The 17,985-nt window shown below is 37.4% G+C and overlaps 2 protein-coding genes across 3 annotated transcripts in view; both read left to right on the top strand.

Moving 5' to 3' along the window:
- Window positions 1-12,005, top strand: part of LOC146460101 (uncharacterized) — a 50,124-nt gene extending 38,119 nt beyond the window's left edge. Inside the window, exon 3 of the transcript XR_014857691.1 lies at window positions 11,211-12,005. The gene's annotated coding sequence lies outside the window, so the exon portion shown is untranslated. The remainder of the gene's footprint in view (window positions 1-11,210) is intronic.
- LOC146460100 (uncharacterized) overlaps window positions 1-17,985 on the top strand; it is a 67,695-nt gene that overhangs the window by 21,696 nt on the left and 28,014 nt on the right. Inside the window, exon 3 of one of the 2 annotated variants that reach the window (XM_085088391.1) lies at window positions 8,784-10,695. The exons of the other annotated variant lie outside the window; for it this stretch is intronic. Coding sequence (XP_084944517.1) covers window positions 8,784-9,701 — 918 coding nt within the window. The 3' untranslated portion in view covers window positions 9,702-10,695. Of the gene's footprint in view, window positions 1-8,783; window positions 10,696-17,985 lie in introns of those variants that run through there. 2 annotated transcript variants of the gene reach the window in all.

Here is a 17,985-nt window from a genome sequence, read left to right as displayed (position 1 = left end):
AAGACTGAGACAAAATACATGGTAATAGTAATTCCAATGTCGTTGAAAACGTAACACTACAGCGACATGATAGAGACCAAACCGAGCAGTAAAAAATGCAACCGTAGACAGCTGTTTCTATCTGGTTGCCTCTTTTCAGCACAGTGCAGCACAGCAAAAAGTAGAACAACCAACGAGGGTCAGTTATCTACCAAATGCACATGGGTTTAAATGCAGACGTTTTCCCACGTCATAGCGTGTGACTACGAACAATAAACAAAGCATCTGAAACACAACATTTTGAAAAACATAGATTTCATTTTGTTACTTTGTATATACCTTTTCGGTATTTTAAAGTAAGCCCGCCAGACCACTGATGACAAATTTGTTGAACGAAGTCGCATTGCAAGTAAACGCATTTTTATGAACTAAGAGAAAAAATTTAGACGGACGAAACTTCCGACCCAAGATTGCAGTTTCTGCGTATTAACTCGTTTAAAACTCTTCCTAATTTTTCCGAGCAAAGTTCAGTCCGATGTGTTTTATCAGTAAAGGTTTGCTTTATTCATTCGTTCTGAAATTCTTACGAGTGAGTTCGACATCTTCCTGAACTGAATTTGAAAATAAGCTTATCGCACCTCTAATCGCGGGAATTCCGTAGAAACTATCTATCCGCGCAGACACAAAAAATTGCCAAGAAGGCGGTTGACAATCAAGCACTTTCTGAAAATTTTAATTATAAATACCTTCGTTCATACTGTTTCGAGCCAAAGAAGCTCAACATTGTCAGTCTAGAATATTTTAAAAGCTGACCTGGAAAACGCCGACGTTGTCAACTATAGAATTGGACGAATAATTCACAATATTCTTATCGCTGTAGAGAAAGCGATCCATACATGTGAGCCGATTTTATCTTTATGTTTTCCAACTTTTCTTCATTCAGCTTGAAAATTTCAGAAACCAAATCCTTACCGAACAATATTTCGGCTATGAATAAGAATGAACTAAGAATATCAACTGAAAAAAACATGAGTAGTTTGGCAAACGAGAAAAATTAACTTAAAACTTTTCTCAGAGAAAAACACTCGCAAAATTTGTCGGGTAAACGATTTTTTATGAGCCGCTCATTTAGATCCTAAAGAAGAATGACGCATTTATTGACCCACCCACTATACTTTAAAAAAAAAATGAATTTACCTTGAAAGAACGTCTCAAAGTAAACGGATAAATAAAAATGTGGAAACTTGAAACTTTGTTCTCCTCTTTCCTTTCAACACTTTTCCTTTGATAATACATTATTTATTACAACTTGTGAATATTTATTTCAATAATACTTATCATAACTTCTCAGTACGCGTTTTATAAGTTTCATGTCGTTTCATTATCCGCCTCAGTTATCTCACGAACTATTTAATGTACAACATTAATGCAAAATTAAGATAAATAAAATAAATAAGGCAACTTAGCAACGAGATAGGTAAAGGAGCCTTTAAATCCCCGTTCATTTTCACTTGCGATTTGGAACGGCGGAAGCGCAGGAAAATGCTTTGGGACCCAGGCTACACTCTTACACTCATCAGTGACCCCCTGGAAAAAATGTTTAGGGTAAAAACAACTCTTATATGTAGCTTTTTGTGTAGTACAGTGTTTTTTATACCAAAGATGGCTATATTGTGTGATAGTGAATAAAACAGCCTTTCCTTGTCGTTATTTTGGTGGCTTGCTGGCTTCTTCCTAGCTCAGTTTCCGTTATAAACGATTGGCGGAGAGGCTTGTTACGTTTGGGCTTGCATGGGAGGCAGTACCGAAACCAAGTAGTACAAATCTTAGACCACTAAAGTAAGTCTTGCACGTTTTCTTCTCATTTCTTCGAGGAAAGTTTCCTTGTGAGTGCATAGGCCCTTCACTTACAGTGTGTTACAGTTCGTGTTTACTTGAAATAAAGACAATGTTAGTCTGAGGCCGAAATTTGGTAAACAAAATAAACACCCCCTCCCCCTCTTCATATAAACGCCCCCTTCGAATTGCGCTCCCATCTCGACCCAGAAAATTAAATAAGCCCCCCGGGTGCTAATTCGAACATTTACGGTGTATTCCTCATGCTCTTTGATTTGTTCCTGTATTGGCTGGGCCGCCCTGTTTTGCCGATGTAGATTTTGCCGCATTCGTTCGTTTTGCTGCTTAGACGGATGAGCCACGTCCTTAAGATGAACCAAATGTGACCTGGGTGTGGTGTCAGATTTAAAGTCTGTTTCAATGCGTTGCTGGTGTAGGCAGCGGAGGAGAGGCTCGCAAAGTCCCTCTGGCTATGCAAGATAGAACCGCTGTGTACTTTTAAACTCAGCCGCAGACTCTCTAGGTGCCGGTCTACGGGTCTTGGTCAGCTTTTTTTCAATTCAATTCAATTCAATTTATTCAATTCAATTTATTTGCCATTAACAAAAAAATACAACATAAATACATTATAGACGACACACAATATTCTTACTATTACAATATTCATACTTGACTATTAACAATATTAAATGTGTTAAAGGCTAGGAAGCCTATATAGAAGCCGGGGGCTTATTAACTATAGGCTTCCTAGAACTATTGGATAAACCATAGAAGTTAAGGGTACTGATTAAGTTAAGGGTTAAGCTTGTTCAAAAAGAAGAAAGGACAACCATTTGAAACAAAAACAGATGACAAATGTTTCTTCACCTTCACCTTACAATACTTATAGCACGTGTTACTGATTGAGGGTGATGTGAATATGCTAAGTATTGATCATTGTGTGTCAGTTTTCTGTAGATTCTGGTGATAAGGCGGCCGTCTGGTTCTCCTGAAACTAACGTGCTTAGGAAAGCGATCTTACTGTCTGTTTCGGTCTCAATGATGAAATGGATCGAGGGCTGCTGGCTGGTGAGATATCGCAGATAGTTGTTAACACAACCCTGGTGCAAGATGGTGAAAGTGTTATCTACGCAGCGCTTCCAGATCCCTGACTTAACGGAGTGTGTAGACGTTAGTAATAACAGCAGAAACTGGTCTACCCATAGCAAAAAGAGAGCAATTTAGAATTTCTTGGTTTATGCCAAAAGGAAAATTATCCCCGGCCCCACAAAAAGAAAGTGACTGCTGTGCGATTACTATTTTGTGATGATAACGGATAGCAGCTAACTAAAGCAGTAGGTAGGTAGATAAGACTTACAAGAGGCTAACAGTAACTAAAATTACTGACCAACTTGTGGCCCTGTAAAAAAGGCAAAATTTCAAATCAAATCAAATGAAAATCCCACTCAGTAGGCAAAGAGACGAAACCTTTGAGGGTGCTTAGTTTACGCTATTTTATTTTGTTTAAAACCTGATAAAGATGCTAAAGGGCGTCTTTAACTCCTTCCACAGAAAAGAAAAGCCGCTGTGATATTTATAAACGCCTCTTTTGATCCACAAGGAAAAAGAAAAGAAACTTAACATTAGAAGGTCTAATTTTTTAAAAAATGAAAAGTAAAGATCCCGGTTAAAACATGATGAAAGAAAGTAGTCGTCTTAGTTTCGGGAGTCTAAGGTTTCCCAACAACCCAAAGCAGTGAACATTACGTCAGTAAAGGTTTTGTTTTCTCATCTTTCTCATACTGAAACAGCAGAATACGTTAAACGTTTGACACCAATATTACTAATACTGAATATAATGATAGTATATTCTAGTATCATTAAGTCTGTAAATCATTGGTAGCTTCATTACGGAATTAAGACATACACTCGATCAAACAAGTTTAGGGCATTCAGTCGAGTGTTACTAATGACCCACACTGGGTTATAAACGATCAGTAACGAGATCATGTTGACCAATCCAGGACATAGATTCTAATTTACCGGCTGCTTTACTGCCTTGCTATGGTGTTTTAAACCTCCTGAACCATGATTAAAAAACTCTATTTTTATGACACAAGCAGGCAGACAGCATCAACTTTGCCTTCAAAATTTACTCTGAGTCGTCCTAACGTTCTCATGGGACCACGGGAATGTTTACTGTGTAGGCTAAACGACATCAATCAATCCACTATGCAGACTAGAATTTGTTATTTCTAAGCTAAAATAAGACAGCGTCAAAAGTGAGAAAAGCCAGTTCCCTCTCTTTAGTTCACTGTAGTTTTTTAAACTGTTCCGTCAGAGGCTTTTCTTTCGCGGTTTTCGGTTCCGGTCAAAGTCTCTTGCTATCTTTATTTAATATGACCCTCGGTCTTGGAGTCCTCATTGCGCGCGGGAGAAAACCTCTGGTAACCAAAGAAGGCAAAGGTATACTAAGCTCACAAAGGAAAAAAGTAAATTGTCTAATTTGCGCACGAGGAACTCGTAAAATAAATATTATCCGAAGTCCAGTCCGACTTAGTGCTCGTTGCGCGCGAGAAAAACCTCTGATAGCCAAAGTAGCACACAAAACAAATATAGTACATCTACTAATTTGCTCACGACGAACCTTTACATCTTCATAACCTGAATTTAGAATATCGAACTGGTAAAATTTGCTTCCTGTGTCCCTCCCTGCTGGTTTCTGACAAGAAATCCAATGCATAAAATCCTCAAGTTCAGTCCTACTTTTACACGAAGCTAAGTAACCGCTCGTTTTCCACGCTTTGTCAAACAACGTCATTCGAAGACTGTTTACGCGCGTGTTGTGGGTTGTGATCGGGTAAGAAAGCGGCGAGATTTCTTTTATTGAAGGTAAGACAAGCTTTTCAGTGTATTTTCAGCCACATAAGAGGTCTTTGGGTGATTCCAGTAATCGATAGAGACGAGCATAGAGTGATTTTTGGGTAGAAATGATGGTTTTGAGGTTGTGACCTGACCGCCATATTAATTTTCCAAAGCTGAAAGTACCTCGAAACAGTGTTTGTGTGGGATACTGGCATCGAATTTGGTTTATAAAATATCAATTACAATAAAAAACCGTTAACTTGAAGTCCCTGCTAACTCGAATAAAATCCGATTTCCTCTGTATTTGACCCCACTTAGTAAAACTCGAATTCGGTTAACTCGAACTAATTATAGAACCCCGGTAACTCGAACTCTGAAGGGAGACAAAAAACTGTTCAAGTTATCGGGGGTTCGAGCTATCGGAGTAGATCGAAAATTCGACTTCCTTGCAAATAATTTATAGTTTATTGATTATCAACACTTTAGTATACAACCCAGGGCAAATTAAACTTACTCTCATCAGAAACTGTAAGTCCCATGTAAGCTGAGGCTTTCGGGTCAAAAAAGCCTTTGTCAACATTTTGAAAAAAGAATTGGAACGCGTTGAGATGTGAACATTAGGAACTTGCACTAGCTTGTACTGTGAACTTTTGGTTTTCCTCGTGACAGCTTTACAGGGAGTGCATGCAGTTTGAGTAAAAAGATCGGAAATGACTGTCAAATGCGTCATCTGTTGTACTGATTAAAATCACAGGTCACCAAAGCGTATGTGACACTGGTTACCATGCAAGCGTGATAGAAGAGTTTGTATGACGTTAAAATTAAATTGAAATTTAGACAACAATATTCCCAAAAAAACCCACAAAAAATATAATAAAGTCTGAAAAAGCTTACCCGGTATCTTTTGCTGTGTTTTCAAGGTTTCTCAGTGCTTCCAGACACCGTTTTGTGTGGTTTTCTTTTCAGCGGCTAGTCCACGTGCATCACTGTATTATGTTAATGGAAAAATTGGAAACTATAAGTCGAAATTGAATGAAATTTGGCCTGTCACTTGAGGAGAGCATTTCAAAACTTCGCTAAAATTGCTTGAAACTTAAGCACTGTTTACCTGCCTCACCATATGGCAAGAAGGGTGATGTGCGGTCCTTCCTGGGCAGCTGGAGGAGTTCATTTATTGAGACACAGGCCTCTGTTGAAAACAAAGTTCATTTCAAATCGGGTGCCATTTTTGCCGCCCACCGAGCCATGTCTGTGGAATGTTGTTACAAAGTGACGGTCAAACCTAGGCATGAGTAAATGTGCCCAACAGGGGAAGTCCACAGGAAGCCTTTGGCATCAACAAACCACACACACCCCGTCCTGGCTAAGTGCAGTTCTGTACTAGCCAGCTGCACCATGCCGTGCCGGTAATGAGAACCTCAAAATACAAAATGTTTAATGAGCCAAACATATGGTGAGGCAGGTAAGCAAGTGCTTAAGTGGTAAGGCAGGTAAGCAAGTGCTTAAGCTTAAAGCAAATTTTAGCAAGATTTTCGAAGTGCTCTCCTCAAATGACGGGCCAAATTTCATTCAAATTTGACTTGTAGTTTCCAACCTTTCCATTAACATAATACAGTGATGCACGTGGACCAGCCACTGAGAGATAAAGTGCTCAAAACGGCATCTGGAAGCACTGAGAAGGCTTTTTCAGACTTAATTATATTTTTTGAGGGTTTTTGAGGGAATGTTGTTGTCTAAATTTCGATTTAATTTTAATGCCATACAAACTCTTATATCACTCTTGCATGGTAACCTGTGTCACATGCGCTTTGTTGACCTGTGTTGAAATGAAATTGCTTTAGAAGTGTCAATTCCAGTGTTTTTTACCAATAACATGACATGAGCTAATGGGAAGACATCAGTGGTGAGTTGCAGGAACCAGAATTCCAGTTATCAGGGTAAATCTTGATCAAGGGAAACACAATTAAGTTCGAGTAAGCGAGGAATCTGAATTATCTGAGCTCGAGTTATCCCAGCAAAAGTGACTGAAATGTAGGGTCAAATCCAAGGGAAATGGGACTTAGCTCGAGTTAGCGGGGAGTTCCAGTTACAGGGGTTCCACTGTACTTTCCTTGGCTCAAATTAAATTTTCATCGGTAACTCAAACTATATTGTAAACACACGTAAAAATGCCGTTCGGTAGCCTTAATATGTCGAAACATGTCTGAAGGATCTGTCAAAATCTTTAATCTTTGTTGATAAGTTGTGTGTCGGCCTCTGTACTGCCTTAATCTGTACATGTTCTTAAACTTTTGGGCTAATATTTCCAAACCAAACGTTCTTATCAGAAGACTAATATTAAACAAACTTCCTGTAGCAAAGAGATTCATGATCCCAAGGGGGGTGGATACTCCAGGTAAAAAGTGATGGGGAGGCACAAATGGAGTCATAAACTAACACCCAAAGATATCCGTTGGACTTAAAATGAAAGCCAAAAAGTCCTCTGAACCAAAATTAACCCCCCCCCCCCCCCCCAAAAAAAAAAAAATATATATATATATATATATATATATTAATAAACAATAATAATAATAATGATAATAATAATAATAATAATAGTAATAATAATAATAATCTCATGCTGAATTTTCGAACTGTCAAAACCCTCGGAAAAGATTAATTTCTGCTTAATGTACCTTAGGAATTTTTTACTGCAAATCTTCCTATTTTTTTGAAAAACTTCAAATAATTCCTGGTGAAATGAAACTACCCAAAATCTTCAATTTTAAATTGAACAGAATTCTTTTGCACCTTCCCATCGCCTTTAACCCAGCGCACCCACCTACCTGCAGTAAAGAGGGAAAGATAAAGGGTTCATGTCAATGCTTAAGTGCTTTCATTTGAGTTAGTTATGGCAGAAAATCTTTTCTTACCTGAAATAGTAGTTGCACCTCTTCCTCTTACAAGGTTAATAATATTTTGCAACACGTTAATGTGACATCTCTCAGCAACTATTTCTGAAGGGTTGCCAACATCCACTTTACCCATAAATAATATAAATGTTCCTTATGATAAAAACAAACAAAGAACTAAACAACTTTTTATCTGAAAATATGGAAGCTTCAAACAAAGTTGGTTATTTTGAGAGCAAGGGATCTTAATACATGATTTGGGAAAGCAATGATCATTAAGTTCCTGGGCGTGTCACAACTGATATATTGGGCATCAAATCTGGATGTCCCAAACAAATATGTTAGTTGTATTGTGAAAACTAAGTTTATTTACCTTCATATGGAAAAAGAAAAAGTTGAAGGACAGCAATGAGGCACAAAAAAATGTCTCCTCCACAACTACTAATGATAATAATACAGTCATACCTCCATATTCGACCACTCATCATAAGCAACCACCTCCCATAAGCAACCACCTATTCAAAACACCAAATGTTTTTCCCAGTCAAAGCCCCATAGTTGGAACCACTCATAAACAACCACCTCTCTTAACTGACCGTGAGGTCGAAGGTGAGGTGGTGAGGTTGAGGTGAAGGCATTACAATTTTCATTGCTTTTAAACTTGTTGTAAGCGACTATGTGACACCTGATTTGATCTCCATGTTGACTGTAAATACTTTGCTACTCAGAATTTATTATGAACTTTTAGTGACAACGTAGCACTGCTGGTATAAAAAATAGGAAAATGTACGCAATAAATTATTTTGAAATAAGTAGATGTGTCAGACCTGTTCCTAGAAGAGACCCCTTCTGGTTTGACTCTCGTAAAAGTGATCACCTCCAGTAAGCGAACACTTAACCTTGGCATTTTGAGTGATTGTTTCAGGAGGTTCGACTGTAATAATACAAATAATAATAGAATCCAAACTACATTGTTTTGTATTATTGTAAAAAAATACTTCTCAATTTAATCTTATGAAAGTTGATTATTATTATTATTATTATTATTATTATTATTATTATTATTATTATTATTATTATTATTATTATTATTATTATTATTATTATTATTATTATGATTATGTTTCTCTGATTAAACAGGAAATCATGCCAAGAATGTTGAGGTGCAAAAGAGGCCATAAGCATTCTGACAGTGCAGGGAGTCAGAGGAATCATATTAGGGCTTCCACAGAGGAGAAGAGTTATGAATGTAAACAGTGTGGTAAGTTTTTTAGTCGAGCAGAACATCTGAGAATACATGGAAGAACCCATACTGGAGAAAAGCCTTATGAATGCAAACAGTGTGGCAAGTGTTTTAGTGTAGCAGGGAACCTAAAAAGACATGAAAGAGTCCATACTGGAGAGAAGCCTTATGAATGCAAACAGTGTGGCAAGTGTTTTAATGCAGCAGGGAGCCTAAGAATGCATGAAAGAGTCCATACTGGCGAGAAACCTTATGAATGCAAACAGTGCGGCAAGTGTTTTAGTGAAACAGGAACTTTAAGAAAACATGAAAGAGTCCATACTGGAGAGAAACCTTATGAATGCAAACAGTGTGGCAAGTGTTTTAGTGTAGCAGGGAGCCTAAGAATGCATGAAAGAGTCCATACTGGAGAGAAGCCTTATGAATGCAAACAGTGTGGCAAGTGTTTTAGTCGAGCAGGACATCTGAGAATACATAAAAGAGTCCATACTGGAGAGAAACCTTATGAATGCAAACAGTGTGGCAAGTGTTTTAGTCAAGCAGGAGATCAAAGGAAACATGAAAGAGTCCATACTGGAGAGAAGCCTTATAAATGCAAACAGTGTGGCAAGTGTTTTAGTCAAGCAGGAGATCAAAGGAAACATAGAAGCGTCCATAGTGGAGAGAGGCGTTTTAAATGCAAACAGTGTGGCAAGTGTTTTAACCACTTAGGAAGTTTAATAAAACACAACAGAGTCCACAAGGGTGCTATTGATTGTGTTAGGGATACCCTGTCAACTCAAACCTCCTCTTTAAGATGCACTCAGTCAGAAGGTGTTGAAAAACTCATCTGTTGGATTTGTCAAGAGGAGCTTTGTAGTGAGGCTCTACTTGTTGAACATTATGAAAATCACATGACTTGTGTATAAATTTGAATTTCTTATGACACCTGCTAAAGCATTTCATGAAAACAGAATAATGGCTGATGAGATGTTTTCCATATTCAATAACTGAAGGGTAAAAGCTGCAAAAAGTATGAAACTGTCAGTTGCAGAGATACAGTTGAACCCAGTTGTGTGAACACTTGCTTTGTTATTGCAGCGGCTACCAATAACATGCGACCTTCTGCCTTCAACAGAGCTGAATAATATTGACTTTTACACTTTTAGTCTTTTATGCCATCGAACAAAGAACAGCCATATCCATGTATTGTGACAAGATTCCAGACCAAAAGAACAGAAAATTGACAATTATTCTTCGTCTTTAACAGGTGATGAAAATTGTCCAGCACATGTGTAAGTTAACCAGCAAATTATCCTGTGCAGTGAATATTAAACAATACAGCGTCCTCAGTAATAAATGATACCTATTCCTTAAGTTTAAGTTGGCTTTTGTATAAACTTTTTTCAATGAATTTTGTCTTATTATTACAAATTTTAAAATTGTAAAATTTTCTGGCTCTGCTGCCTTTTTAGGTCTCGTTACAATATTGGCATCTCGTTACAATTTGGCATTGGAAAATTTTCTCACATTACACCGGCGCTTTATGAGCTGCACTGGCTGCCAGTTTCTTTGCGTATTGACTATTATAAGATTTTACTTTTGACTTTCAAATGTATTTAAGGCCTAGCGCCAACTTATCTTAGCGATCTTATTAGTATAAAATCGAATTCATTATATAATCTTAGGTCTACTGGTAAGCTCTTATTGGACCATCCCAAGAGAAAGATGCTTACAACATTGGGAGCAAGATCATTCTCAGCAGCAGCTCCGAAACTCTGGAATGAGCTACCAATTATTCTTAGCCTTTGACAGGTGATGAAAATTGTCCAGCACGTGTGTGAGTTGACCAGCAAATTATCTTGCGCAGTGAAAATTAACAAACCACTGTCGTAAAAAATAACTGATACTTTTTCCTTTAGTTTAAATTGGCTCTTGTATCATTTTTTTTTTTGGATCAAAAAAAAACCACAACAACAACAACTTCCTTCAATGAATTTTGCCTTTTTGTTGCAGGTAAAGTTGTCAATTTCTTTGCTCTGCTGCCTTCTGCTAAGGTCTTGTCACCGTTAATAATAATGTTGTGGGGTTTTCCTTGATTGATATCCTGCGCAATGCAACTTTAACCAGCGCTTTTGAAGGTGGTACGTTGCCTGTTTTTGCAGCTCATATATATTTTATGTGCATATACAATCTTTTCATCTGGTCCCATAAGTTTCCATAATGGCAAGTTTGACTGTACAGACTGTAGAGTTTAATTATTAAATAAACACCTCCAGTCAGCTTGTATATCAAAGGATAATGTGTGAGGCTGAAAGAATGTCTGAAAAATGAATAGTTGGTTAAGAACCGAACCTTCTGGGACAACTACAAATTTTTTTAGGACAATGTTTAAGGCACGGGTAATATTTTTCGATATACATATGCCAGCAAACCAGAAAGGTGTTTATGTATTTTAGAACTCACTGACTGACGTAAATCAAAGGAAACAAAAACGTCAAAACAATACAGAGAAGGCAAGCAATCTTAACTTAGAACACAAACAAAAAAATCACAAAGTATACAGGGAACTATGTTGTGACCCAAGAACGGGTCTGTATGCTTGTCAAATTAGAGGAAATTCAGAGAAATTTAGATACCAAGGGCAAATCACCTCTTTGGTTTGTTTTGCGCCAGTTTAAATGTTTTAGCATTTAAAAATAGCACCTTCAATACTACAACAGTGTTTAGTGATAACAAGGTGGTAGTTTAACGGGTATCTGTCACGGAGTGTTCCATTGAAGGCAAAAGCCATGGTTTTCTACACGTAATTTAGACTTAAAGCTATTCCTCGTCTTAAGGAAAGCATATTAAACGAAGAACTCATTAACAAAGAGGCACTGCTGTAAGACATTTGAGCCTTAGTATTAAGGTATTGTTACGTTCTTGTTTTGTTCCTAGCTGTTAGGTTTGTTTACAGGCTCAGCTTTAAAAACTGCACAATGTACAAAGTCTGTTCTTGCTGAATTTAGTTACTCATTCTCTTTAACATCCGAAGGCCTCCATGTACAGTGAACATGCATATCCCAAAGACTGTTCTCCGTGAATTTTATCTCGTAGTTGTGAGAATTTCTTTTCGCGTGACGCATATGTTTGACGAAGTAGTTTTACTGAAGTAGAAATTAAATGTTGGTTAGTAATTCTGTCCTTAACGTTAATGTTATTGTTGTTAATAAAGTTTTGTGTTATCAGCATCTTCCGCTTACTGTTTCATCGCTTTTAACATAACGGTGCCGCTGCCTGTTTACTTCTCGTGGGTAACAAAAATGCACGAACACATCGATTGAATTATTGAAAATGCACGGGAGTAGAATTAATTTTGAATTCTTTTGTTTTTTATTTCATTAATTTCTGATCGCTGGACCCTTGCAATGGACATTTAAAACACAACGTCTGTGCTAAGTGACATTGCCAACTTTTCTTTTTCGTTCTAGTGTCTCTCAGTGCCTTTCACAGTTCTTTGGAATAAGCTGGGCGATTTCCAACTGTGCTTTTTTTGAATTTTTGACAGGTTTTTTTTTTGTCATTTTCTGGATGAAATAATTTCCGATGGTTTCCTATCAACTGTCCAATCAAATCCAAGCGCTGCGGGAGGTGGAGTTATTAGTGCTAAAGTGGAATTTGTAACTCTGCTTTGGCCAGCAGCAGTAGTTTGATTGGTCAGTTGGAAGGAAAGCCTTCAAAGAGATATGACGAACGGAAAAAAATACATGGCAATAGTAACGCACGCTGCTTTGTAGGTGGATGGATGGATAGCCTTTATTTAAACACGATAAGTCATAAAACTAAAAAGCTTGGTGGGTCCTGTGTAAGGTAAAGAAAGACTTACTAGAGGGTCGTGAAGGGGGGAGGGGTACCCACGTCATTTCCCAGCTCATGTTTATTTGTTCCAAATCTTACTTCATAGTGTTCCAATCCCATTCCCACAAGCAGAATTCAGAAAAAAACCCAGTGTTATACATACCAGCTCTTTTCTCTTCACATCCACAAAGATACGGCTTCTAAATACGACCCAATAAAGACCCAAAAATTCACGAGAATTTGCGAAGTTGTTCTGAAGACAGATCCTTTTAAACTGTACTGAAACGTGTAAGTAGGGAAGTTATAGCGATTATTTAGGTTACAAGTTGCTGCCACTTCACATTCCTGTCATTCCTGCCTGCAGGAAGTCTGGCATCCTCATTGTAAATGTTGTTATTCGGACGGATCATCAGTGTTGTTTCAAGAGCGCTGTCTACTTCTTCTTCGGAGTCACTGTCACTGGCACTAAAGTTGTCTACCTGTTCGTTATTAGGACTTTGGTGAAAAACTGACATCCTCATCTGAATTAGGCGGCTTATCACTTTCACTTGGAACTCTTTCTTCGCCTTTCAGTGTGTTCAAATTGACTGGTTTCAAGACCATTTCAGTTTCATTAAAGTATAGAGGCAAAGTGCCCGCCCTGTCTATTGCGTTATTTTGTCTTACATTTCGTTATCTGACGTATTTAGCCCACGCCCTCATTAATTCCAGTTTCCAGTTCTCGGTGTGTAGAACAACATTTTGAGTAGAAAAGTACGTATAACTAGCTTCCACGACAACAGTGCGAGTCTTCCACGACAACTCTGCTCCCGCCGAGCTCCCCCCATGTTGTTTGTATTATAGAAATACGCATGCTTTGTAGACTTTTGGCTTTACACGCATCGCTGTACACAAATATCGTTGACCGCAAATCGATCGGATTAAATAAAACGTGCGGACGCTGACTAAAACAAGCTAAAGATTGGCACGAGCAAGGTGCTTGAACACTTTTTTGACTTTTCTCAACCCCAGGAAATAAGTGATGTCTTGACTTGCCATGGTTACAAAATATTGTTTTTGTCGGGGAACACATATCACGGGGAACCACATATCACTCTGACACCGGTGTTTGGCGGTATTTATCTGGCTTTGCCAGCTGAAAGTAATCTTCTCAAGTCGCATCGCGAGTAAACGCAGATTTATGAACGAAGAGAGTACATTTTGACGTTCGAAACTTGCGACCCAAGATTTCAGTTTGTGTGTATTAACTCATTAAAACTCTTCCTAATTTTTCCGAGCAAAGTTACTCCAATGTGTTTTATCAATTAAGGTTTGCTTTATTCATTCGTTCTAAAATTCTTACAAGTGAGTTCGACATCTTCCTGAACTAAATTTGTACACAAGCTTATAGCACTGTTAATCGGAATTCCCTAGAATCTAGCTTACCACATAGACACAAAAAAATTGCCACGAAGGCGGTTGACAATTATTAATTATTAATACCTTCGTACTTACCGTTTCGAGACAAAGAAGCTCAACATTGTCAGTCTAGACTATTTTGAAAGCTGACCTGGGGAACGCCGACATTGTCAACTATAGAATCGAACGATTCACAATATTCTTATCGCTGTATAGAGAAAGCAATCCATACACGTGAGCCGATTTTATCTTTATGTTCTCCAACTTTTCTTCATTCAGCTTGAAAATTTCTGAAAACAGATCCTCACCGAACAATATTTCGGCTATAAATAAGAACGAGCTAAGAACATCAACTGAAAAGACATGAGGTAGTTTGGCAAACGAGGAAATTAACTTCAAACTTTCCTCAGAGAAAAACACTCGCAAAATTTGTCGTGTAAACGATTTCACAAGACGCTCATTTAGATCCAAAAGAAGGATGACGCATTTATTGACCCACCTACTATACTTCAAAAAATGAATTTACCTTGAAAGAACATATCAAAGAAAACGGATAAATAAAAATGTCGAAACTTGAAACTTTGTTCTCCTCTTTCCTTTCAACACTTCTCCTTTGATAATACATTATTTATTATAACTTGTGAATATTTATTTCAATAATACTAATTATAACTTCTCAGGACGCGTTTTATAAGTTTCATGTCGTTTCATTATCCGCCTCAGTTATCTCGCTAACTATTTAATGTACAACATTAATGCAAAATTAAGATAAATAAAATAAATAAGGCAACTTAGCAACGAGATAGGTAAAGGAGCCTTTAAATCCCCGTTCATTTTCACTTGCGATTTGGAACGGCGGAAGCGCGGGAAAATGCTTTGGGACCCAGGCTCCACTCATCAGTGACCCCCTGGAAACAATGTTTAGGGTAAAAACAACTCTTACATGTAAACGATGAGAAGTCCAAAGACTACTGCAAAGCTGACACAACGTAATATATTTTAAAACAATATTTCGGCTGGCCAAACCAGCCTTCTTCAGGTTTAGATGTTACTAAATTGTATAAATGAAATTACAATATCATATTATGGAGGATGTTGCAATACATAGGAGCGGCGGAAATGACGTTTACAAGGTGGTACCAAAAGATAGGAAAGTAAGTAAAATAAAATATTTTTTTTTTACAATTCATCACGTCTATTCAAACCGTGGGGTTCCAAGGTCCCCGCTAAATCTATAAGAAAAGACTCTCTGGCTTTTGGCGAGAAATATTAGCAGCTCGTAGGAATTGTGAGTCAAGGGAGGTGTTACGATAGCCTCGTGCGAGGAGATAAGCTTTTAATTCATTAACATGCTAAAACATCTATTCCATTTAGCTTAGCTCTTCGCATCCGCCGTATCTGTTCTACTAACGCTACATTTCAACTCCGCATTAATGAATTAAAAGCTTATCTCCTCGCACGAGGATATCATAACACCTTCCTTGTCTCACAATCCGGCCTACGAGCTGCTAATATTTCTCGCACTGACGCTCTGCAAACTAACCGTAACGACTCTATTAACCGCATACCTTTTGTCGTTACATATAACCCAGCACTTCCTCACCTCTCTAATATATTACGCAAACATTTTAACATATTACTTTCCTCCGACCGTTGCAGGGACGTTTTTAAACACCCACCTATCGTCGCTTACAGACGCACTTCCAACCTTCGCGACATTTTAGTTAAAGCACAGCTACCGACTGTCACCGCTCCTAACAGCTCTAATTTACCACCAGGATCTTTCCGCTGTGGACAAAATTGCGCCACTTGTCCTTACATTACTAACGGTCTTAAACATCATGTTATACATTTTCTTCCACAGGCGAAACCCGTAACATCACTTCACATAACCTGTAACACCAAAGATTTAATCTACATGGTACAATGTAACCGCTGCCATTTACGATACATAGGTGAAACTAAGCGACGTCTCAAAGACAGATTCAACGAACATAGACGCCCAGTTGACAAAACTAACATTACATCCAAACCAACCACTGTTTCTGAACATTTTCTTTATCAACCTAACCACTGCCACACTGACATGCAACTAATACCACTTGAAGTTATCCACTTCTCGCGTGATTCAATCAGAAAAGCCAGAGAGTCTTTTCTTATAGATTTAGCGGGGACCTTGGAACCCCACGGTTTGAATAGACGTGATGAATTGTAATTTTTTTATTTTATTTTACTTATTTCCTTATCCTTTGGTACCACCTTCTAAACGTCATTTCCGTCGCTCCTATGTATTGCAACATCCTCCATAATATAATATTGTAATTTCATTTTTATGATTTAGTAACATCTAAACCTGAAGAAGGCTGGTTTGGCCAGCCAGTAGTATAGGAAATGGGGGCATAAGCGCAGTTCCAAATTTTTGCGTTGATAAATTGCACTAAAAATTGCGCCATCAGAATTTCATCATATGGAACATCAATTCAATAACTGCCCGTCATTGGGAAGCGATAAATGGTTCATTCATAAGCGTCTTTTAAGGGTTTGTAATGCACCCCGCGCTCAACCATGATATGGATTTCAAATCAATTACCGCGCCAACAAAATTGCGCCAAATCCTAGAGCCATTCTTGAATAATAATATGGCCGCCACACTCTTGCATCATCAATGTTTATAAATAGGATAAGTATTCAATCTGTGAAGCGTTTCTGAAAATTTGAAAATTTTGAAAAATCCAAAATGGCTTAAAGAGAAGTCGCTTATATATAATATGAATAAAGTTCCAGAAAATTTATCTAATGAAAGATATATTTCAATGGAAAATTTATCAAAATCTGAATTATTGAAAATTATATATAAGCAAAATAAATTAATCAAACGAATGAAACAACCAGTTCCAGCACCACGCACCAAAATCATGGAACGTCCTATTCCAGCACCGCGTAAAAATGTCAAGCAGATGGTTAAAGAATATGAGGAAAATATTATTACACCAGTTCCACCTCCCCGCACTAAAATGAAGCGAGTGAATAAAGCTTTGAAAGGTTTTACTGAATCATATGAGGTTAATATAATAGATGAAAAAGACCCATTAGTTCAACTACAAAAAACTAGACGAAAACTAGGATTTTATATAAAAAAAATACTAGAATCCATGAAAGGTATGAAGTTTATTGAAAATTTGAAAGTAGCATTCGAGAAAATGACAGGTGATAAAATTATATCCAAGGTGGCTTATTTTAACAGTAAGGCTAAAACGATCATCAACCAAACAGAAATTGCTGAAGCATTGATGTCGTCTGAAGAACAAATCTTGAATAAGATAGCTCAATGGATATCAGAGGGTTCAGGGTGGATAATAAAATCGGTAGACAATCATTACTTAAATATTGTGAAATATGAGCCAACTAAAGGTTCATCATATATTAAACTACCAATTGAATTACAACATCATAGAAAAGGATTGATAAATCTGAAGAATAAAGACAATGAATGTTTTAGATGGTGTCATGTGAGACATAAATGTAAAATGGATAAAGACCCGCAGCGTATTAAAAAATCTGACCGAAAATATGTTAGTGAATTGAATTATGATGGTGTTGAATTTCCAGTGGACATCAAACAGATCAAGAAAATTGAGCAACAAAATGAAATCAATATAAATGTTTTTGGTTATGAAAACAAGCAGTCATATCCACTCCGTATTTCGAAAGAAAAGTTTGAAGATCATATGGAATTATTACTTATATCAGAAGATATGAATAAGCATTTTGTGTACATCAAAGATTTCAATCGATTTATGTTTAACCAGACCAAGCATAATGACAAGAAGCATTTTTGCATGCATTGCTTACAATGTTTCAGCACACAAGATGTGCTTGATGGGCATAAACTGAACTGTATTGTAATAAATGGAGAGCAGGCTATTAGGATGCCAAGCAAAGATAACAACATATTAAAATATAACCATTACCAAA

The sequence above is a fragment of the Pavona decussata genome, unplaced genomic scaffold (assembly GCF_977016875.1).
Source record: "Pavona decussata unplaced genomic scaffold, jaPavDecu1.1 SCAFFOLD_214, whole genome shotgun sequence".
NCBI classification, from domain to species: domain Eukaryota; kingdom Metazoa; phylum Cnidaria; class Anthozoa; order Scleractinia; family Agariciidae; genus Pavona; species Pavona decussata.
The sequence above is the reverse complement of the archived record's forward strand: the minus strand, read 5'-3'. Positions and strand labels throughout refer to the sequence as shown.